General features: G+C 51.3%; 1 protein-coding gene across 1 annotated transcript; it reads left to right on the top strand.

Annotated features, from left to right (window-relative positions):
- Positions 1 to 2,606: 2,606 nt before the first annotated feature.
- On the top strand, positions 2,607 to 17,072 carry Rhod (ras homolog family member D). The gene is made up of 5 exons (XM_036181325.1): positions 2,607 to 2,796; positions 10,469 to 10,556; positions 11,163 to 11,272; positions 15,944 to 16,078; positions 16,480 to 17,072. Exons 1-5 carry the CDS (start codon positions 2,665 to 2,667, stop codon positions 16,645 to 16,647), a joined length of 633 nt encoding a protein of 210 aa, XP_036037218.1. The 5' UTR covers positions 2,607 to 2,664; the 3' UTR covers positions 16,648 to 17,072.
- The last annotated feature ends 240 nt before the right edge of the window (positions 17,073 to 17,312 follow it).

Below are 17,312 nucleotides of genomic sequence, written 5' to 3'. Positions count from 1 at the left end.
ATAAACTTCAGGAAAACAGTGCAGTCCAGAGTCCAGCAATGTCAGATTTGGGGAAATTCCTGGCCACCAGGGCAGATGGCCATGGGTCAGTTGACTGACTGATAGGCCTCTTGCAGGAGCCTGAGCACAGAGTGATGATGAGGCTGGGCCCGACATGGGGAAGACCAAGTCCTGGCTCTGGGTCTTAATGGCCTAATCGAAGCAGAGGCCTCCCCCTGGGGTTCAGCCCTCAAGTCTGCAAAACAAAATGTAGGGCCATCCATTGAACTTACCTCACAGTGTGAGAGCTGACAGCAATAATGTACAAGAAGTAAGATTTGGGGGGCAGCTTTAGGGTCTTACCTGGGCCCATGTGCCATCGGCCTTTTAGCTATCATTGGAGCTTAAACAAGGAGTTACCCTCTCTAGACCTCAGTTTCCTCCTCTGTAAAATGGAGCTAGCAATTCCTGCCTCCTGGTGGACAGTCCTTGTATAGCAACCACCACCCATCAGTGGGTGCTGTTATTATTTAGGAGTAGACAGAGAAACTGTAAAGTGTGACAGTTGTCAAGTGTGTCATTAGAGTGATTATCCCTATAGCAACCAAGCCAACCGCCTCTGCCTGACTCTCAGCTCCCCAGCCTTGGTGGGGCTCCACCTGCCTCCCAGGCTGGTGACAGCTGACTGCAGTTGGGGGAACAGGGCCCCTCCTCACCACTCCGCGGATTGGGCATTGCTCAGCTACACACCCAGCCTCATGCCAAGTCCTGCCCAGCCCTGTGGCAGTTTCGGGGAAGGGGCATCCAGAAGGTGGAGCTGTCTTGGGGAGGTTCCCTCCATTCCGCTGACCTCGGGGCGCCGCCCTAAGGGAAACTGAAAACTGCCTCCTTCGGACACAGCGAGGATCAAATAGGGCTGAAGGTTCTTTTCACCTGACTTTGAATACCGTAGAGGATGATGTCATGACCAGTGACGGAGTGGGAGGTGAAACCCAAAGACGTCTGACCCTTCCACTTAGCTTCCGTGTAAGCACCCAGCCCCAAGGTCTGGGGAGATAGGGAGTCCCCTCTCCCCCTCTTTTAGACAGGGTATCTAGCCCAGGCTGGCCTTAAACTTTCTGAATAGCCAAGCTGACACTGACTGAACTTCTGACCTCCCACTTTCACCTCACCGGCGCTGGAATTGCAAGCCTGCACCTCCAAATCCAGTTCGTGCGCTAGTGGGGCCGGAACCCAGGCGCGCTAGTTAAACATTCTAGCCAAAGAGCTACATTCCCAGTCTACTTATGCCCACTAAAAATTTAAAAAATATGTACGACCATAAAGAAGGACGCGGGACTTAGAGGACAGTAAGTTTCCAGTTCAATATTGGATGTATTCCTGAAATCCAAAATGCTCCACCATCCAGACACCAGCCCCTCAGTCAAGCCCCGCCCTCTATCCCGTCGCCGGGAAGGTGGGGCGGGACTGCCTTAGGCCAGCCTCTTCTGTTCTCTCTGAAACACCTCTGTCACTTTTTCTTCAAGACTGCCTCTCCCGTGAGAAGGTCCTCCTTGTCTACCCCAGGTGAGGAGTTCCTGTCTCCCTGCCCAGGTGGTTCTCACACTGATGGCCTCCCGCCTCTCATTCTAGGCTTCTCACAGTAGAGGTTTTGACTTTGAACAGTTCAGGGCCCCCAGACTCTCGGAAACTGAAGACCAATCAGGGTTAACTGAATATTTTACCAAGGAGCTGGAGAGATGGCCCAGAGGTTAAGAGCACTGGCTGCTCTTCCAGAGGACCCAGGTTCACCCACGTAGTGGCTCATAATTCTAACTCCAGTTCCGAGACTTCGGAGGGCAGAGGGCAAAAGGCACGTATGTGGTGCGCAGACATACACGCAGATAAAGCACCCATCCACACAAAAACAAAATTTAAAAGTATTATACTAAGAACCACTCGTGGCATCAGCCACATGCCAGAGCCTGCTCTGAGCGCTATAGGTGGAAGGTGCCACGATTTTCCCTAGATCACTGCCTGCCTGGGTGAGATACAATAGTAATTCACCTTCACTGAAGACTCCTGGTGCTGGCCCAAGCGGTCCTGCAGCGACCCACAAGGGCATGCCCGGGCCACTCCCTTCTCATCTGACCTCCATCTATCTGGAGGAAGTCTGGATTGTTAGGTCTCCAAGCACAGAAACTCATTCATTCGTTCGTTCGTTCGTTCGTTCACTCGTAAAAGATCACCTCCCTCCCATGACCGATGGGCCAGGCCAGGTGCTGCTTCCCTCCGGGTCCCCAACCCCTCTCCAACTACCGGTCTCCTTGTTTTTTCTCCCAGGAGCCCTGGGTGCCCTCTGGAGGCATAGGTCTCCGCCCACCCCTGTGGCCTCAGTGACGGCGCACAGTAGGTGCTCCAAAAGTGTTTCTTGAATGACCAAACAGGACGCCAGCAGGCCGTACCCCAGGAGCGCTGCACGCCTGGCCGGCTAAGGCACCCCCTCCGGGTCAGAGCCTCTCACCTGAGCTGGGTGTCCCCCGCCCCCCGGGCCGCCTCCTGCCCCGGCCGCCCCGCTCCCACTTCCTCCCGCCGCCCCGCCCCTTCCACATTCCTGTCCCGCCGGGCCAGCCCCGCGCCCGCCGCAGCCAGCCCGCCGCGCACCACCCGCCGCTCTGCGCTCGGCTGTCCGCCCGCCAGCCCGGGATGAAGGCGGCCCAGGCTGCGGGAGAGGAGGCGCCGCTGAGCGGGCGCTCGGTCAAAGTGGTCCTGGTGGGGGACGGGGGCTGCGGGAAGACCTCGCTGATGATGGTCTTCGCCGACGGGGCCTTCCCGGAGGTGAGTGCCCTCACCCTTGGCCTTGCGTTGTCCCCGCGCTGGGGCGCGCTGGTGTGCGGGTTTGCCAAGAAATCCTTCGAGATACCTACCCAGTTCCAGCCTCCTGGGGCGCGCTGGGGGAGGGGAGGTCCCCCAACAGTGCCTGGGGTCGAAGGCAGAGTTTTTCAGATTTAGCCAGTAGGGGCGAAGTGGGACTAATGGCACTTGGGGGAGGGGTGTCACAGGGACTGAATTAGGCCACCTGGGGAAATAGCGAATCCTAAGAGAGCACTATGTGTCACAACTGGGCTAAAGAGAGTGAGGACTTTGGAGGCAGACTGGCAGCAGCCAAACCAAGCCTTTTTGCCTCTTACAGCTGTGTGCCTTTGGTCAAGTCCCTTACCCTCTCTGTGCCTGTTTCCTTAACTGCATGTTAGTTAGGACTGACAGTCCCTACCTGAGTTCATAGGAGAGCGAGTGGATAGAGGTCAAGAGCTCAGCTCCAAGTCTGCATGCAAGAAGGACTCACTGAAAGCTGATAAATGATGTCCCTCGGGAGACACAGCTCTTCTCCAACCCTGGCCACTATGGTGCAAATCCCATGCTTCTCCCTAGAGAGGAAGATGGGGAACGTAGACCCTTCTCTCTGAAGAGCCCTGTCCGACTCATGGCTTGCTTTGACTCTTAAGTCTCGGCTTCTCAGAGCAACCTCCAGGAGGGAAGAGAGTTGGGAAGGTGAGGCAGAAGGGGATGGACAGCTCAGTGCCGTACCTGGTACGGCCTGGCTCTCTGGGCTTGTCACTGTGAGCCCTCCAGGACAAGCTCATTGGCTGAGCCCACTTCCTGGGCCTCCATGAGGAGTGGGATTTCTAGGTGCTCATGAGTTTGCCTCCAGCAGCTTCTTCCTTTCCTGTCCCTTCCAGCCTCTGGCACTGTGCAGAGCCGAGCAGTCTAACCTCCCGAGAACCTGGCAAACAGCGCCAGGGCTCGCTTGCACTCTATACCAGTGAGCTGTTGGTTGTTATGTTTTTGTTCTTAGACAGGATGTTACTGTATAGGTCTTGAATGCTCAATCCTCCTGTCTCTCGCCCCCGAGGGTTGCTGGGTTTGCATGTATGTGCCACCATACCCAGCTCAGAGCCTTTGGTTTTGTGGTTTGCAAAGCTGACATCACCTCCTTTGACCAGTTACACCATATTTTGAAGTGAAGATAGTTTCCAGGTCTCTAGGTGCTGCCCATGGAAACTACTGGGCAGCCATCGATCAGAGGAGGGCACCTCAAGACAGAGGAGGAGGGCTCAGCAACACTGTCCCGGATCAGACATTCTGTGACGCTGACCGCAGGGCCCATACTGATTTCATATGGAAACACCTTTAAGTCCGTGAACTATGTTTTACAGGGCACAGCAGCGTGACAGAAGAGCAGAATAATGTCACGGGGGGGGGGGGGGGGGGGGACGGACGGACGGACGGGACCGGACGGGACAGACACGACCAACTTTGTCCTCATTCTCCCTTTATCTGGGAGGTCCCTGGCAAGAGAGCAGGCCCTTCTTAGTTACTTTTAGTTAGTTATCAAGTTAGTTTTGTTCTGTCTGAGACAACATCCCTCTATGTAGCCTAGGTTCATCTAAAATCAATGATCCTCCTGCGTCTGCTGCCATGGTGCTGGGATTACAGGTGTGTAACACCACTACTTCTGGTTGTGTCTTTGTTTGTCTTTCTGAGACAGGGTTTCTATGTGTATATAACCCTGGCCATCCTAGAACTCCGTCTATAGACCAGGCTAGCCTCAAATTCAGAGATTCACCTGCCTCTGCCTCCCAAGTGCTGGTTTGTTTTTTGAGACAAGGGCTCAAGTAGCCCAGGCTGACCTCAGATTCAATATGTAGCCAAGGTGCCACCAAGTATTGCGATTACAGGTCGCACCTTTTGAGCAGAACATGGGGGTAGCTCTGAACTGGCGCTCAGGTCGCCTTGCCATCCCCAGGGCACTCCATGACCTCTAAAGCCACCACTACTGTCTACTGACCCAGCCCCAGCCTCTTCTGCCTCAGGCAGCCCTAAAAGCCCAGGGAGCAAGCGGCCTGGAGGCTTAGGGTCCTGTCTTCCAGGCTTGCAGCAAAGGGCAGAGAACAGGCTGGAAGTGTGGGGCAGCCTCTGGGACCCTCACTGGCTGTGACCCAACTTCAAGTTCAAGGCAGAAGGGGCAAAATAGAGCTTATGGGGCAGGGAGAGACATCAGTCCCCAAGAAGTCTCAGCGGGCATTGAGAAAGCAACCGTTCCTAGTAACCTTCAAGGTTGGGCCAGGAGGTGGGAGAGAGCACCCAGCCTGCAGAACCAGCCAGGTCTGAAGTCCTTCTCAGACTGCTCCAGTTTCCGTGGGCGTCCTACCGGGGAACCCTGTCCTCCTCTGTAATGGTCACCTGTCTGTGAACCCCAGAGGGCAGGCCCGGGGCTGAGTCATCTCTGTCCTGGGTCAGTCTAGGCCAGGGCTTATGTCTCTGACCGAGCAAAACTGAACAGATAAGATTAGGCACTTCTGCTTGGGGGGTCAAAGAACACCACAAAAAGTAGAGATAAAGTCACATTCCGAAGCAAGGGGTGGGGCGGTGACACTTCTCAGTGACAAGGTAACAGCCCCTTCCATCTCACATCTGGTCTGTCTGATGTCCCTAGCAAGAATTGGTGACTTCAGAAGAGGCAGGTGGCTGGTGTAGCCCCTGAAGACAGACAGCTCTGCTTCTGCCTAGCCCAGCTGGTGTATGGCAGGCAAGTCACTTTCCTCAGAGCCTCTGGAGGTCTGCTGAGGTTGTAGGAGTCCAAGAGAAGAGCCTTAGGGAGCAGTGGGCTGGGGCCATCTTCACAGGCTTGTGAAGCACTGGCCTGTGTCTCCCAAGAGATTTGTTAGGGGTCATCCTGAAGCTCAGCTCTGAGCTCTATCCCCTAGCCCGAGTCTGTCTGTTTTTAATTACATTGATTTATTATGATGGATGGTATGTGGGTGACCACATTGGGGTCTCTGATGCAGGGGTCAGTGTCGGTCGCCACAGTGACAGCTCCTTGCTCTAGAGCACAGGCCAGAAGCTACAGGTGGGGATGGGAAAGGGAACAGCCAGAGGGATGGATAGGGCTGGTGTGGATACTGCCAACCAGTAAGTAGTGACCATCCATGCTGGACCAGGTCTTCCCTTCGCATCCCAAGGTGACACTCTCTTAACCAGTGACGGTGCAGGCCCACGGCCACACAGCGCTGGTAGCTATCAGGGCCCGGTCCTCAACGAAGCTCATCTGATCTCAAAGCCAGTGCTGCTCTCACGCTCTCTTCCCCTCCAGGAGGAAAAATGCCCAAGGGAGGAGGGACCCAAGCTTGTAAAGAGGGACAGGAAGGCAGCGTGGCCCTTGTCTGTTCCTGTCCACTCCTATTGGTATGGGGGTGACAGACTATCCGTGCCGACTTCTCCATTTTTCCCCAGGTGACTACTCTACCCTCTACTGCATGACCTCCCAGGTGCCCTAGAGAACACACTGACCCGTCACTATGACTGCCCCTCCCAGCTGGCCAGGGCCTGACTCAGAGGACTGGCAGGCACTCTGGCCATCAGAGAGACAGGCATGAAGTCCTCCTGAGTCATAGGCAGGTAAAGCCCCTGCCCAACATGGGAAAGGAAGAGACTAGGGATCCCCACATGACCCCACCAGCCAGCCCTAGCTAAGTGATAGAAGTGTAAGGGGTCCAATACAAGAGGTGAAGCCTGTTATCCTAGCACTCAGGAGGCCGAGGCGGGAAAATTGCAGTAAGTTCCAGGCCATCCTGGACTACACAGTAAGAACCTGTCTAAGAAAGAGAGGGGAGGGAGGGAAGAATAGAGGAGAGAGGGAGTGGGAGACGGCTCCTCAGGTAAAGGCACTTGCCACCAACCCTGACAACCTGAGTTCCATCCCTAGGACCCACTTAGTAGGAGATCACACACTCCTGAGGGTTGTCCTCTGAGCTCTACATGGGTACTCTGGCAAGTGTGCCCCTCCCCAATAAATAAATGTAATTTAAGACAAACAATCAGGGGCTAGGGATAGAGCTCAGTTGGCGAGTGCTCACCGGGCACACATAAAGTCCTGGGTTCAATCCCTACCATTACATAAAGCTTGTCTGTGTTTGCAGCATTCAGGAGCTGAAAGCAAGAGGGGTCATAAGTCCAAAGCATTCCTTGGCTGTTTGAGACCCTGCTTCAAATCATAAAGCGGTAACAAGACTAGGGGGTCCAGGGCCGCTCACAGCCAAAGACTGCAGATGTAGCAGTTAGGCCCATGTCGTTACTGAGGCTCAGGCCCCACTCTGCAGAGGTTCCTAGCTTCTCATCTAGCTCTCAAACCTGTCAGTCCACTCTTCAGCCATTGTAGAGAGGGTGCACCTCCAAATCTGAGACACAGCAGGTAGGTGGGATTTGGGGGGGGCAGGAAAGAGAAAAGGAGCCCCAGTGCCTTCTGAATCAGGGGGACCAGCCAGTCTGCAAGGGACAGACCTGGGATAGGATTGGGGACTACCTTATTCAGGGTTTCTATTACTGCAATGAAACATCATGACCAAAAAGCAAGTTGGGGAGGAAAGGATTTATTTGGCTTACACTTCCACATCACTGTTCATTATTAAAGGAAGTCAGGACAGAAACTCAAGCAGAGCAGGAATCTGGGGCAGCAGCTGCTACAGAGGGTGCTGCTTACTGGTTTGCTCCCCATGGCTTGCTCAGCCTTCTTTCTTATAGAACCCAGGACCATCAGCCTGTTTGCTTTTTTCAAGACCGGGTTTCTCTGTGTAGCCCTGGCTGTCCTGGAACTTACTCTACAGACCAGGCTGACCTTGAACTCAGAGATCTGCCTGCCTACTGAGTGCTGGGATTAAAGGCGTGTGCCGCCACCGCCTGGAGACAGGAGGATCACACTGAGTTTGTAACCAGCCTGAGCTAGAATAAGAATTTGTCTCAAAAAGCACAAGGGCTGGAGATATGTATGGCTCAGAAGGTACAGGTTCCAACCATGGAGCCTGACGACCTGAGTTTAATCCCTAGTTTGTCCTCTGCATGGTGAGAGGACAGAATCAACCTTTGTGGATCATCCTCTGACTTCTATTCCAGGACACGTGTGCACACGCTAAATGTTAAAAAGAAAAGAAACTGGGTTGGGGATTTAGCTCAGTGGTAGAGTGCTTGCCTAGCAAGCATAAGGCCCTGGGTTCGATCCTCAGCTCCACAAAAAAATGAAAAGAAACTGCAAAACAGCAGGGTGTGGTACTGCACACCTACAACACCATCAGCTGGAAGTAGACATGGGAAGATAAGGAGCTGAAGGGTACACTGTGAGTCTAGGGTATCTTTCAAGACTACAAAGACCCTACCTCAAGAAAACAAAAATGATCCCCACAAAAACCCAATAATCCGTACATACACACACCAAGAGTTATGACGGGCACAGTAGTGTACACCTGTACTCCCATCAGACTAGCCTGAACTACAAAATTAGACTCTGACCTAAAAAATTATAACGTGACTAGAGAGATGGCTCAGTGGTTAAGAGTACATATTGCTCTTGCAGGACAGTGGTGGCGCACACCTTTAATCCCAGCACTCAGGAGGCAGACGCAGGAAGATCTCTGAGTTCAAGGCCGGCCTGGTCTATAGAGCGAGTTCCAGGTTCTCATGGAGGCATTTTCTCAATCGAGGCTCCTCCTTTCAGATGACTCTAGTTTGGGTCAAGTTGATATAAGACCAGCCCTCACAGACACTGTGCCCTGGGTGACCCACTCAGGAGAGGACACAACAGAGCCTGCATGGGAGGGATTAGGAAAGGCAGGCTGAGACAAGGAGTATGTGACAGGAGTCTGTTAGGATTTTAGAGATTGAGAGGAGCCACACGTGGTGATATGTCTCTAATTCCAGTATTCAGGAAGCAAAACCAAAGGATTGTTAAGTTCTGAGTGAAACCGTGCTACGTAGCAAGATCCCAACTCAAAGAGAACGGGAAAAAGGGTTGGGGGTTTAGCTCAGTGGTAGAGCGCTTGCAGAGGTAAAGGCAGGTGGATTTCTGTATGTTCTAGGCCAACCTGGTCTATGGGGCAAGTTCCAAGCAAGTCAGGGTCACACAATGAGACCACGTCTCAAAAGCTCAAAAAAGGAGGCTAGAGAGATGGTTCAGGACCCGTTGCTCTTGCAGAGGACCCCAAATCCATATGGTGGCTCACAGCTGTCAGTAACTCTAGTTCCTGGGGGATCTGCTTTCTTCTGACCTCGTGGGCATGTGGCACACACACGGTACACACTCATTCATGTAGGCAAAAACACACACATACAATAAAATCTTTTTTTAAAATAAAGGAGCCGGTCATGTTAATTCCAGTACTTGAGAGGTAGAGGCAGATGGATGTACATAGTGAGTTTCAGGGATATGTTGAGAGACCATCTCAAAATAAATGAATAAACAAATTTTTTTTTTTTTTTGCAATTGTAACCATTTTTAAGTTCACAATTCAGTGGCATGAATTACATTCAAGATATTAATTACACTCATGATACTCATTAATTACACTCATGATATTAATTACATTTGTGCTATTCATTGATTACATTTATTCATTCAATAACTATATTTATGATATTAATTACATCAATTGTACTGAACAAATAAAATTTTTAAGGAATTGTCTTAGTCATTGTTCTTTTACTGTGCAGAGACACCATGACCAAGGCAACTCTTACAAAACAAAGCATTCAATTGAGAGCTTGTTTACAGGTTCAGAGGTTTAGTCCATTATCATCATGGCGGGGAGCATGTCAGCACATAGGCAGACAGCATGCTGGAGAAGTAGCTGAGAGGTCTACATCTGGACCTGCAGGAAGAAAGAGCAGGCCTGGTGGTGCTTGCTTGTAATCCCAGTACTCAAGAGGCTGAGCCAGGAGGATTACCATTAGTTCAGGGGTAGTCTAGGCTAACAAGACCCCAAACCAAAGGGAGAAAACAAGTCAGGGGTGGTAGGATGTTGCATACCTTTAAACCCAACACATAGGTACTATGAATGGAAAAACCAGACATTCAAACCCAGCCTGGGTTTTATGAGAACCTATCTAAAATGAGGTGGGGGGAGTAAAGGAGACCCCAAGAAACTGAGAGACTGAGCTCCCCAAGACAGATTGAGTCTTTTTTAGTTAGTCTAGGATCCTCAGTGCCCAGAACTAGGCCTAGAGAAAGGCTTTATGTTTGCTAGATGGATATATGAATGCACAAGGGAAGAAGCAGGTGTGGGTTAATGCCATCCAGGGAGAAGGGGTGCACACACATGAAAGCTCACGCGTGGACACAGGACAAAGCTAACACCAGTAGCCAGCGTGTATGGGGTGTTTGTTTTGTGCCAGGCTGTGTGCCAAGTACTCTGCCTGGATCATTTCATCGACTCCTTGTAGCAATATTCTGCCCCTACCACAAGGACTTCATCTTTCCCTTTATAATCAAGGAAAACAAGGCCAGGGAAGATGAGGACGCTCGTGACACCAGGCTCTAAGCTTTTCCCCAAGGCTGGTCGCTGTGACACTGGGAGCCTTGTCAGAAACAACCACAACGAGGGGGTTGTATGTAGGTATTCCCGGGGTCTGGCTTGCCCCAACTCCCTCAAAAGCTTCCTTAACTGTCCCCCTTCTTCTTTAGAGCTACAGTCCCACGGTGTTTGAGCGCTATAATGTCACTCTACAAATGAAGGGTAAACCTGTGCACCTCCAAATATGGGACACAGCAGGTAGGTATGGGGCTTTAGGAGGGGCAAGAAAGAGAAACGAATCCCCAGTGGCTTCCGAACCGGGGAGGCCAGCCAGGCTCCAGGAAACAGGCCCTGGCATCAGGAGGAGCCCCAGGAACCTGAACCCTCCACCTTTATGTGCCAACTTCCCCAAGCTTTGTACCCTGAACTTAGCTTCTCTAAGACCCCCTGACTTTGGTCTGTGCCCTCCAGCCTCCCAGCCTTGCCCATACATGGGCTGATTAACTCAAAACTAAACTCAAGGAGACCCAGAAGCCCTCTTATAGTCGACCTGCTAAAACCCCTTTGTTGGGATCACATCTCCCCCTGCCCTCGCTGCACAAACAAGGCAAAGTGGGTTCCTAAGCCTGGCCTCTACCTCGCCCGCCCTCAGTGAACAGGGTTTTCCAGCAAGGACTTCTCTAGGCCAAGGCTGCCACATCTCACAGGCAAGCCAAGAGCGAGCCACCCCAGGGGACATGCACCTGATGTACAAAGCTTGATTCTACCCTCTAAAAGCCCGGGTCTGCTAAGGTTCCCTCCCTGATGTTGGGGAGGTGCTGAGCGCGGGAAGGAAGACCAGGGTGACCCCTCTCCTTTGTCCAGGGCAAGATGACTATGACCGTCTCCGGCCCTTGTTCTACCCTGATGCCAATGTCTTGCTCCTCTGCTTCGATGTGACCAGTCCAAACAGCTTTGACAATGTCTCCAACAGGGTAGGTGCTGGGGAGGGAAGCGTAATGTCAACACTCCTCAGGCCCCTGCTCATCACCCTTTACCCTGCCAGCTGTCCAAGCTTGGCAGGCCTGGGGCTGCACAGATGGCTCAGTGGTTAAGAGGGCGTACTAAGCTGGGCATGTGCCTTGAATCCCAGCACCAGGGAGGCAGAGGCACGTGTATTTCTGTGAGTTTGAGAGGCCAGCCTGATTTACATAGTGAGTTCCAAGCCATTCGGGAATACAATGAGATCCTGTCTTAAAAAAAAAAAAAATCTGGGGGGTGGGGGGTGGCGCACACCTGTAATCCCAGCACTTAAAGGGCAGAGGCAGGCAGATCTCTGTGAGTTCGAGGCCCCCGAGGCCCCAGCCTGGTCTACAGAGTGAGTTCCGGACAGCCAGAGCTGTTACACAGAGAAACTTATCTCGAAGAAAAAAAAGAAAGAAAAAAATAAAAAATAAAAAGAGCATGTGTTGTTTGTGCAGACAGCCAGTTCCCAACACCTATGTCAGAGCGCTCACAACCACCTGGAACTCCAGCTTCAGGGACTCTGACACCCTCTTCTGGACTATACAGGCACATACATATACACATACATTATTTTTAAAAATAATAAAGAGGGGGGCTGGAGAGATGGCTCAGAGGTTGCTCTTCCAGAGGTCCTGAGTTCAATTCCCAGCAACCACATGGTGACTCACAACCATCTGTAATGAGATCTGGTGCCCTCTTCTGGACTGCAGGCATATATGGAGGCAGAATATTGTATACATTATAAATAAATAAATTAAAATAATAATAAAGATGCTAGAGAGATGGCTCAGTAGTTAAGAGCACTGGTTGAGGCAGGCAGTGGAGGCGCACACCTTTAATCCCAGCATTCGGGAGGCAGAGGCAAGTGAATCTCTGAGTTTGAGGCCAGCCTGGACTACACAGAGAAACCCTGTCATAAAAAAACAAAAATAAATAAATAATAAAAAGCACTTGTTGCTCTTACAGAAAACCCAGGGTTAGTTCCCTGCATCCACAACCATCCCTAACTCCAGCTCTAGGGGATCAGACACCTTCTGAACTCCATGGGCATCAGACATGTATGTGGTGCACATACATGCAGGCAAAACACTCATATATGGAGGGGGCAGCACACACCTTTAATCAGAGCATTTGGGAGGCAGAAGCAGGGGGATTTCTGTGAGTTCAAGGCCATCCTGGTCTACAGAGCGAGTCCAGGACAGCCAGGACTGTTACACAGAGAAACCCTGTGTTGAGAAAACAAAACAAACAACACTCATGCATATAAATTATACTAAATTTTTTCTTAAGTGCTGGGGCTTGGAAATGACTCAGGTTAAGAGCACTGGCTGCTCTTCTAGAGGACCTGGTTCGATTCCTGGCACCTACACGGTGGTTTCTAACTATAATTCCTGTCCCAGGTGGTTTATAACTGTAATGCCCTCTTCTGGCCTCCACAGGCACAGCATCCACACACATAGAGAAAAAAATTTTTAAAGTGCCAGGCATGGTGGCACACGCCTTTAATCCCAGCACCCAGGAAGCTGAGGCAGGCAGATCTCTAGGAGTTTGAAGCCAGACTGTGAAACCCTGTCTAAAAACAAAAACAACAAAAAAAGGTTGGCAGGCCCTAGATGAGTCTGCTGGGTTTGATATATACATAGATAACGTGAGGCCCAGAACAGGGCAGCAACTTGTCTGGGGTCACATAGAAATGTGGCCTGTCCTCAGCTACAGGATAAACACTGGTTCTTTCCCTTTGACTCTGCTGAGAATGCCGGATGACTCAGAGGCTGTCTTCCTAGCCTGGGCCTGCTGGAGGTCACGTGAACTATAAAGTCCAATTCTAGCAGCTCTCAGCACCCCACTCCATGTCTTCTACTGCTGATAGCAGCCTCTCATGATGCTCTAGAATCAAGAGGGGTTTCCAAAACTACCCTCAAGGGTCAATACTTTGAGTTCCTCTGCCCAGCCACGGCACAGCCCTTCACCCACTGCTTGCCGAGGCCTCCACAGAAGCAAGCGTTCCCTTGGGCAATGAAAGCAAAGACAGAAATAAGGATATGGCAACAACAACATTTATTAAGAACTTGCAGGCTGGGCAGTGGAGGCACACACCTTTAATCCCAGCACTCAGGAGGCAGAGCCAGGCAGATCTCTGTGAGTTCGAGGCCAGCCTGGTCTACAGAGGGAGATCCAGGACAGGCACCAAAACTACACAGAGAAACTCTGTCTCGGAAAACAAAAAGAACTTGCTGTGTGGTGGGCACTGTTCTAGCATGTACATGGATTTATTTGTTCAATTACCTTCATGACAACCATATAGAGTCAAGATACTGTCATTCTTGGATTGAATCACTTGCTATTAAAGTAGCAACTCTGGGGCCAGAGCCTGGGCAGTGGCCACATGCATTCCTTCAAAGCTCTTGCTTGAGCACATCTCTGGACCAGGCTTGTTATGGGCATGAGGGATGAGGAGAGATACTGGTACCTCGGATGCAGTGGTAGCAGTGGGTAGACTCCAAATCCTCCTAGAAGGCAGAGCCCCAGGATTTGCTGATGGATGAGAGAGAAGTTGGACCAGAACAAGCAGGAAGCAGAGTCACTACTTCCCCAGGATGAGAAGCAGCCTGGGGTGGGGCGAGTCACAGGCCTATGGTAGATGGAATCTGTGGGTCCCCTGGAGGGAGTGTGGGGCTAGCCAGTTGGGTAGGGTACAGCCAAAGGACTTGAGGAGGCCACCCAGGGAGCCAGACCAGCTAGGGGAGAGGAGACCATAGGCTGGTGGGAGAGGAGGAACAGAATGGGACGAACCGGGAGAGCCGGAAGAACAGGTCCTGATCTAGTGCCGACTGCTACAAAGGAGGTGAGCCTGGTGTCTAGGTTCCCACAGGCCCAGCCCAGCCCAGGTCTCACAGTTGGGTTCATGGAGCCACCCAGTAGCCCCTTCCCTAAAACAGACTTGGTGGATAGTGAGTGAGGTATAAAGAGCCTCTACCTCGGCCACATTAAGTTCTAGGACCCAGAGAATTTTAGCAGCTTTTCCTAAGTAGCCCACCAAACAGCCACATACTCCTGAAGATGAAAAACCTCCTCTGAATCCCTGGTGCCCCAGATGTGTGGTCAAGTCTAAAATAACTCAGCCCTAGTGGCCTTCTAGGGGCCTTCCCTCCTGTTGAGGCAAACTTATGGTCTTCTATGTAGCTCTGGCTGGTTTATAACTCAGAGATCTGCCTGTCTCTGACTCCAGAGTACTGGGGTTCATGGGGTTAAAAGTGTGTCACCATACCCAGCAATTTCTTTTCTTTCTTTCTTTTGTTGAGACAGGATCTGGCTAACCCTGGCTATCCTGGAATTCACTATGTAGGCTAGGCTGGTAGACCAGGCTGGCCTTGAACTCACAGAGATCATACTTCTGCCTCCAAGGTGCTGGGATTGAAGGCCTGTGCCACCACCTCTGGCTTACTTACTTTTAATTAATGCATATTTGGCCCATTTTGGAAGGTAGCCAAAGAAGCTCTTACCTTGCTAGGGATGGAGAGAGAAGCTAGACTCTGGGCCCCACATCCTGGGCTCAAATCCCTCCGTTTCCAATCACGTGACCAAGGATAAATTATAAAACCCTCTATGCCTTACTGACTGCATATATACAGAGCGCTCAACTGCAGAACCTGCTAGGAGGGACTAAAAATACACACGGGGGCTGGAGGAGCACTGGCTGCTCTTCTAGAGGATTTGATTCCCAACACCCACATAACAGCTTACAACTGCCTGTAACTCCAGTTCCAGGGCATCAGACGCTCTCTTCTCACCTCCAAGGGCACCAGGCACACATGTTGCACAGATATACATGCTGACAAAATGCCTGTACAACATAAAACTTTTTTTTAAAAAGAAAATTATAGCCAGGTGTGGTACCACACACCTTTAATCCCCACACCTAGGAGGCAGAAACAGGCAGATTTATGAATTTGAGGCCAGCCTGGTCTACATTGTGAATTCTAGGACAGCCAGGGATAGGTAGAGAGATTCTGTCTCAAAAAGAAAGAAAAAAGAAAGGGAAAGATGTTGGACAGTGGTGGCAAATACCTTTAATCCCAGCACCCCAGAGGCAGATCTCCGTGAGTTCCAGACCAGCCTGGCTTACAGAGTGAGTTACAGGACAGCCAGGGCTACACAGAGAAACTCTGTCTCGAAAAACCTAAAAAAATAAATTGAGAAAAGAAAATTATTTACACACCCCTATGTTTTCTTGTCTCAGGTCTTGAACCCTCTGTGTAGCAGAGGATGATCTTGAACTTCTGATCTTCCTACCTCCACTTTCCCGGTGCTGGGGTTACAGACTGGGTTTATGCAGTGCCATGGTTCTGAACATCCAGGGCTTTGAGCACGCCTAAGCAAGCACTCTACCCACTGAGCTACATCCTAAAGCAGGGCATGGATTTGTTTGTTTGTTTGTTTAAGCTGAGGATCGAACCCAGGGCCTTGTGCTCTACCACTGAGCTAAATCCCCAACCCGGAAAATTTTAAATGAGAGACTACACTGAGTACTTGCTCCTAAGTGTTAGTTCTGTTCATTGTCCTTGTGGGAGTTTTTAACTGAGAGAGCCAAGAGTGTCCCACTGAGGGTCAGAACTCACACACAACTCCTTCCCTTGCAGTGGTACCCAGAGGTGACACACTTCTGCAAAGGAGTGCCTATTATTGTCGTGGGCTGCAAGACAGACCTTCGCAAGGACAAGGTGCTGGTGAACAAGCTTCGCAAGAATGGGCTGGAGCCTGTGACCTACCACAGGGTAGGAAGTTAGCCCTTGGGGTGAGGGCCTCGGGGGAGGGAAACTCAAGATACTGCTTTACTGTGCCAGGTGTATAGCACACTCAGGGGTCATGGAGGATGTCGGCAGTCAGGAACTGCCAGCACTTGGAAGCAGAAAGCAGGATACTCTCTAGAAGGTTCTGTCAGAAGAAGGAATAGAATATGTATAGCACAAACGGGGCCCCTGAGGTCCATGTGGTCTTGGATCCTCCTCTGCAGCACACGGGTTAGTTGCCCACTGTGGGTGCCCTCGAAAAGCCTCACTTCCCACTTTTGTCCTCAAGGTTCCTGGCATGCCCGTAAAGGCTGCCAGGAGACCAAATGTGCGTTCGTTCCATCCTGCACCCCCAACTCATAGCAGCTCCTGTTTTTCCCTGGCAGGGCCATGATATGGCAAGGTCTGTGGGAGCAGTGACCTACCTGGAGTGTTCGGCTCGGCTCCATGACAACGTGGAAGCCGTCTTCCAGGAAGCGGCTGAGGTGGCTCTGAGCAGTCGCAGCCGTAACTTCTGGCGGCGGATTACCCGCAGTTTTTGCCTGGTCACCTGACTGGTTTGGAACCCACCTTGCCTCCCACTTCCCTCAGCTGGAGAAAGACCCAGGAGCTGACCTGCTCGGTTGACTGGGCTGGACCTAGTCCTCAGGCTGAGCCGGTAGAAACACACCTCCACAGATGGGCTCCACTGAGGCCTGGCCTCTGGACCTAGGAACCCTGGACTGAGAAAAAAAAAAAAAAAAAAAAAAGGTTCCCAGACCCCTTAGCTCTGGAACCATTAATAGACTCCCTATGTCCAATCCTGGACTTGCATCCTGAGTCGGGTCTGCGCAGTCTGGTTTGGCGCCACCTTGTGGCTATTCTCTGAGCTGTCCCTACAGGACGTAGGGTTCTCGGAACCATCCTGCCAGGGCCAACACCCTGCTCCTTCCCTGGTCATCTTACTGATAAGTGTGACAATTAAAATAACATCACTTGTTATTTGTGTCCTGACTCTTGCTTCAGGGTATCTTTACACACTACTAGGTAAGGAAGAGCCCAGCCACCTAGACTAGATTGCTAAGAATCACATCCTGACTTCATCGCTTCTAAGACCTTGGGAAAGTTCTAGGCCTCAGCTGCCTCATCTGTAAAATGGCCAATCAGAAATTACCTCAAGCATAAGTAGTCATGAGGACTGACACATGTAAAGAGCTTGGCAGGTACCAGGCAAGGTGCA

The sequence above is a fragment of the Onychomys torridus genome, chromosome 1 (genome assembly GCF_903995425.1).
Source record: "Onychomys torridus chromosome 1, mOncTor1.1, whole genome shotgun sequence".
NCBI classification, from domain to species: Eukaryota; Metazoa; Chordata; class Mammalia; order Rodentia; family Cricetidae; genus Onychomys; species Onychomys torridus.
The sequence above is the reverse complement of the archived record's forward strand: the minus strand, read 5'-3'. Positions and strand labels throughout refer to the sequence as shown.

Excerpts from the sequence above, each read along its gene's own strand:
- Rhod (XM_036181325.1), top strand. The coding sequence starts at position 2,665 with ATGAAGGCGGCCCAGGCTGCGGGAGAGGAGGCGCCGCTGAGCGGGCGC. Across the intron at positions 10,557-11,162 it reads CCAAATATGGGACACAGCAG|GGCAAGATGACTATGACCGT; the intron begins GTAGGTATGGGG and ends TCCTTTGTCCAG. Across the intron at positions 11,273-15,943 it reads TTGACAATGTCTCCAACAGG|TGGTACCCAGAGGTGACACA; the intron begins GTAGGTGCTGGG and ends CTTCCCTTGCAG.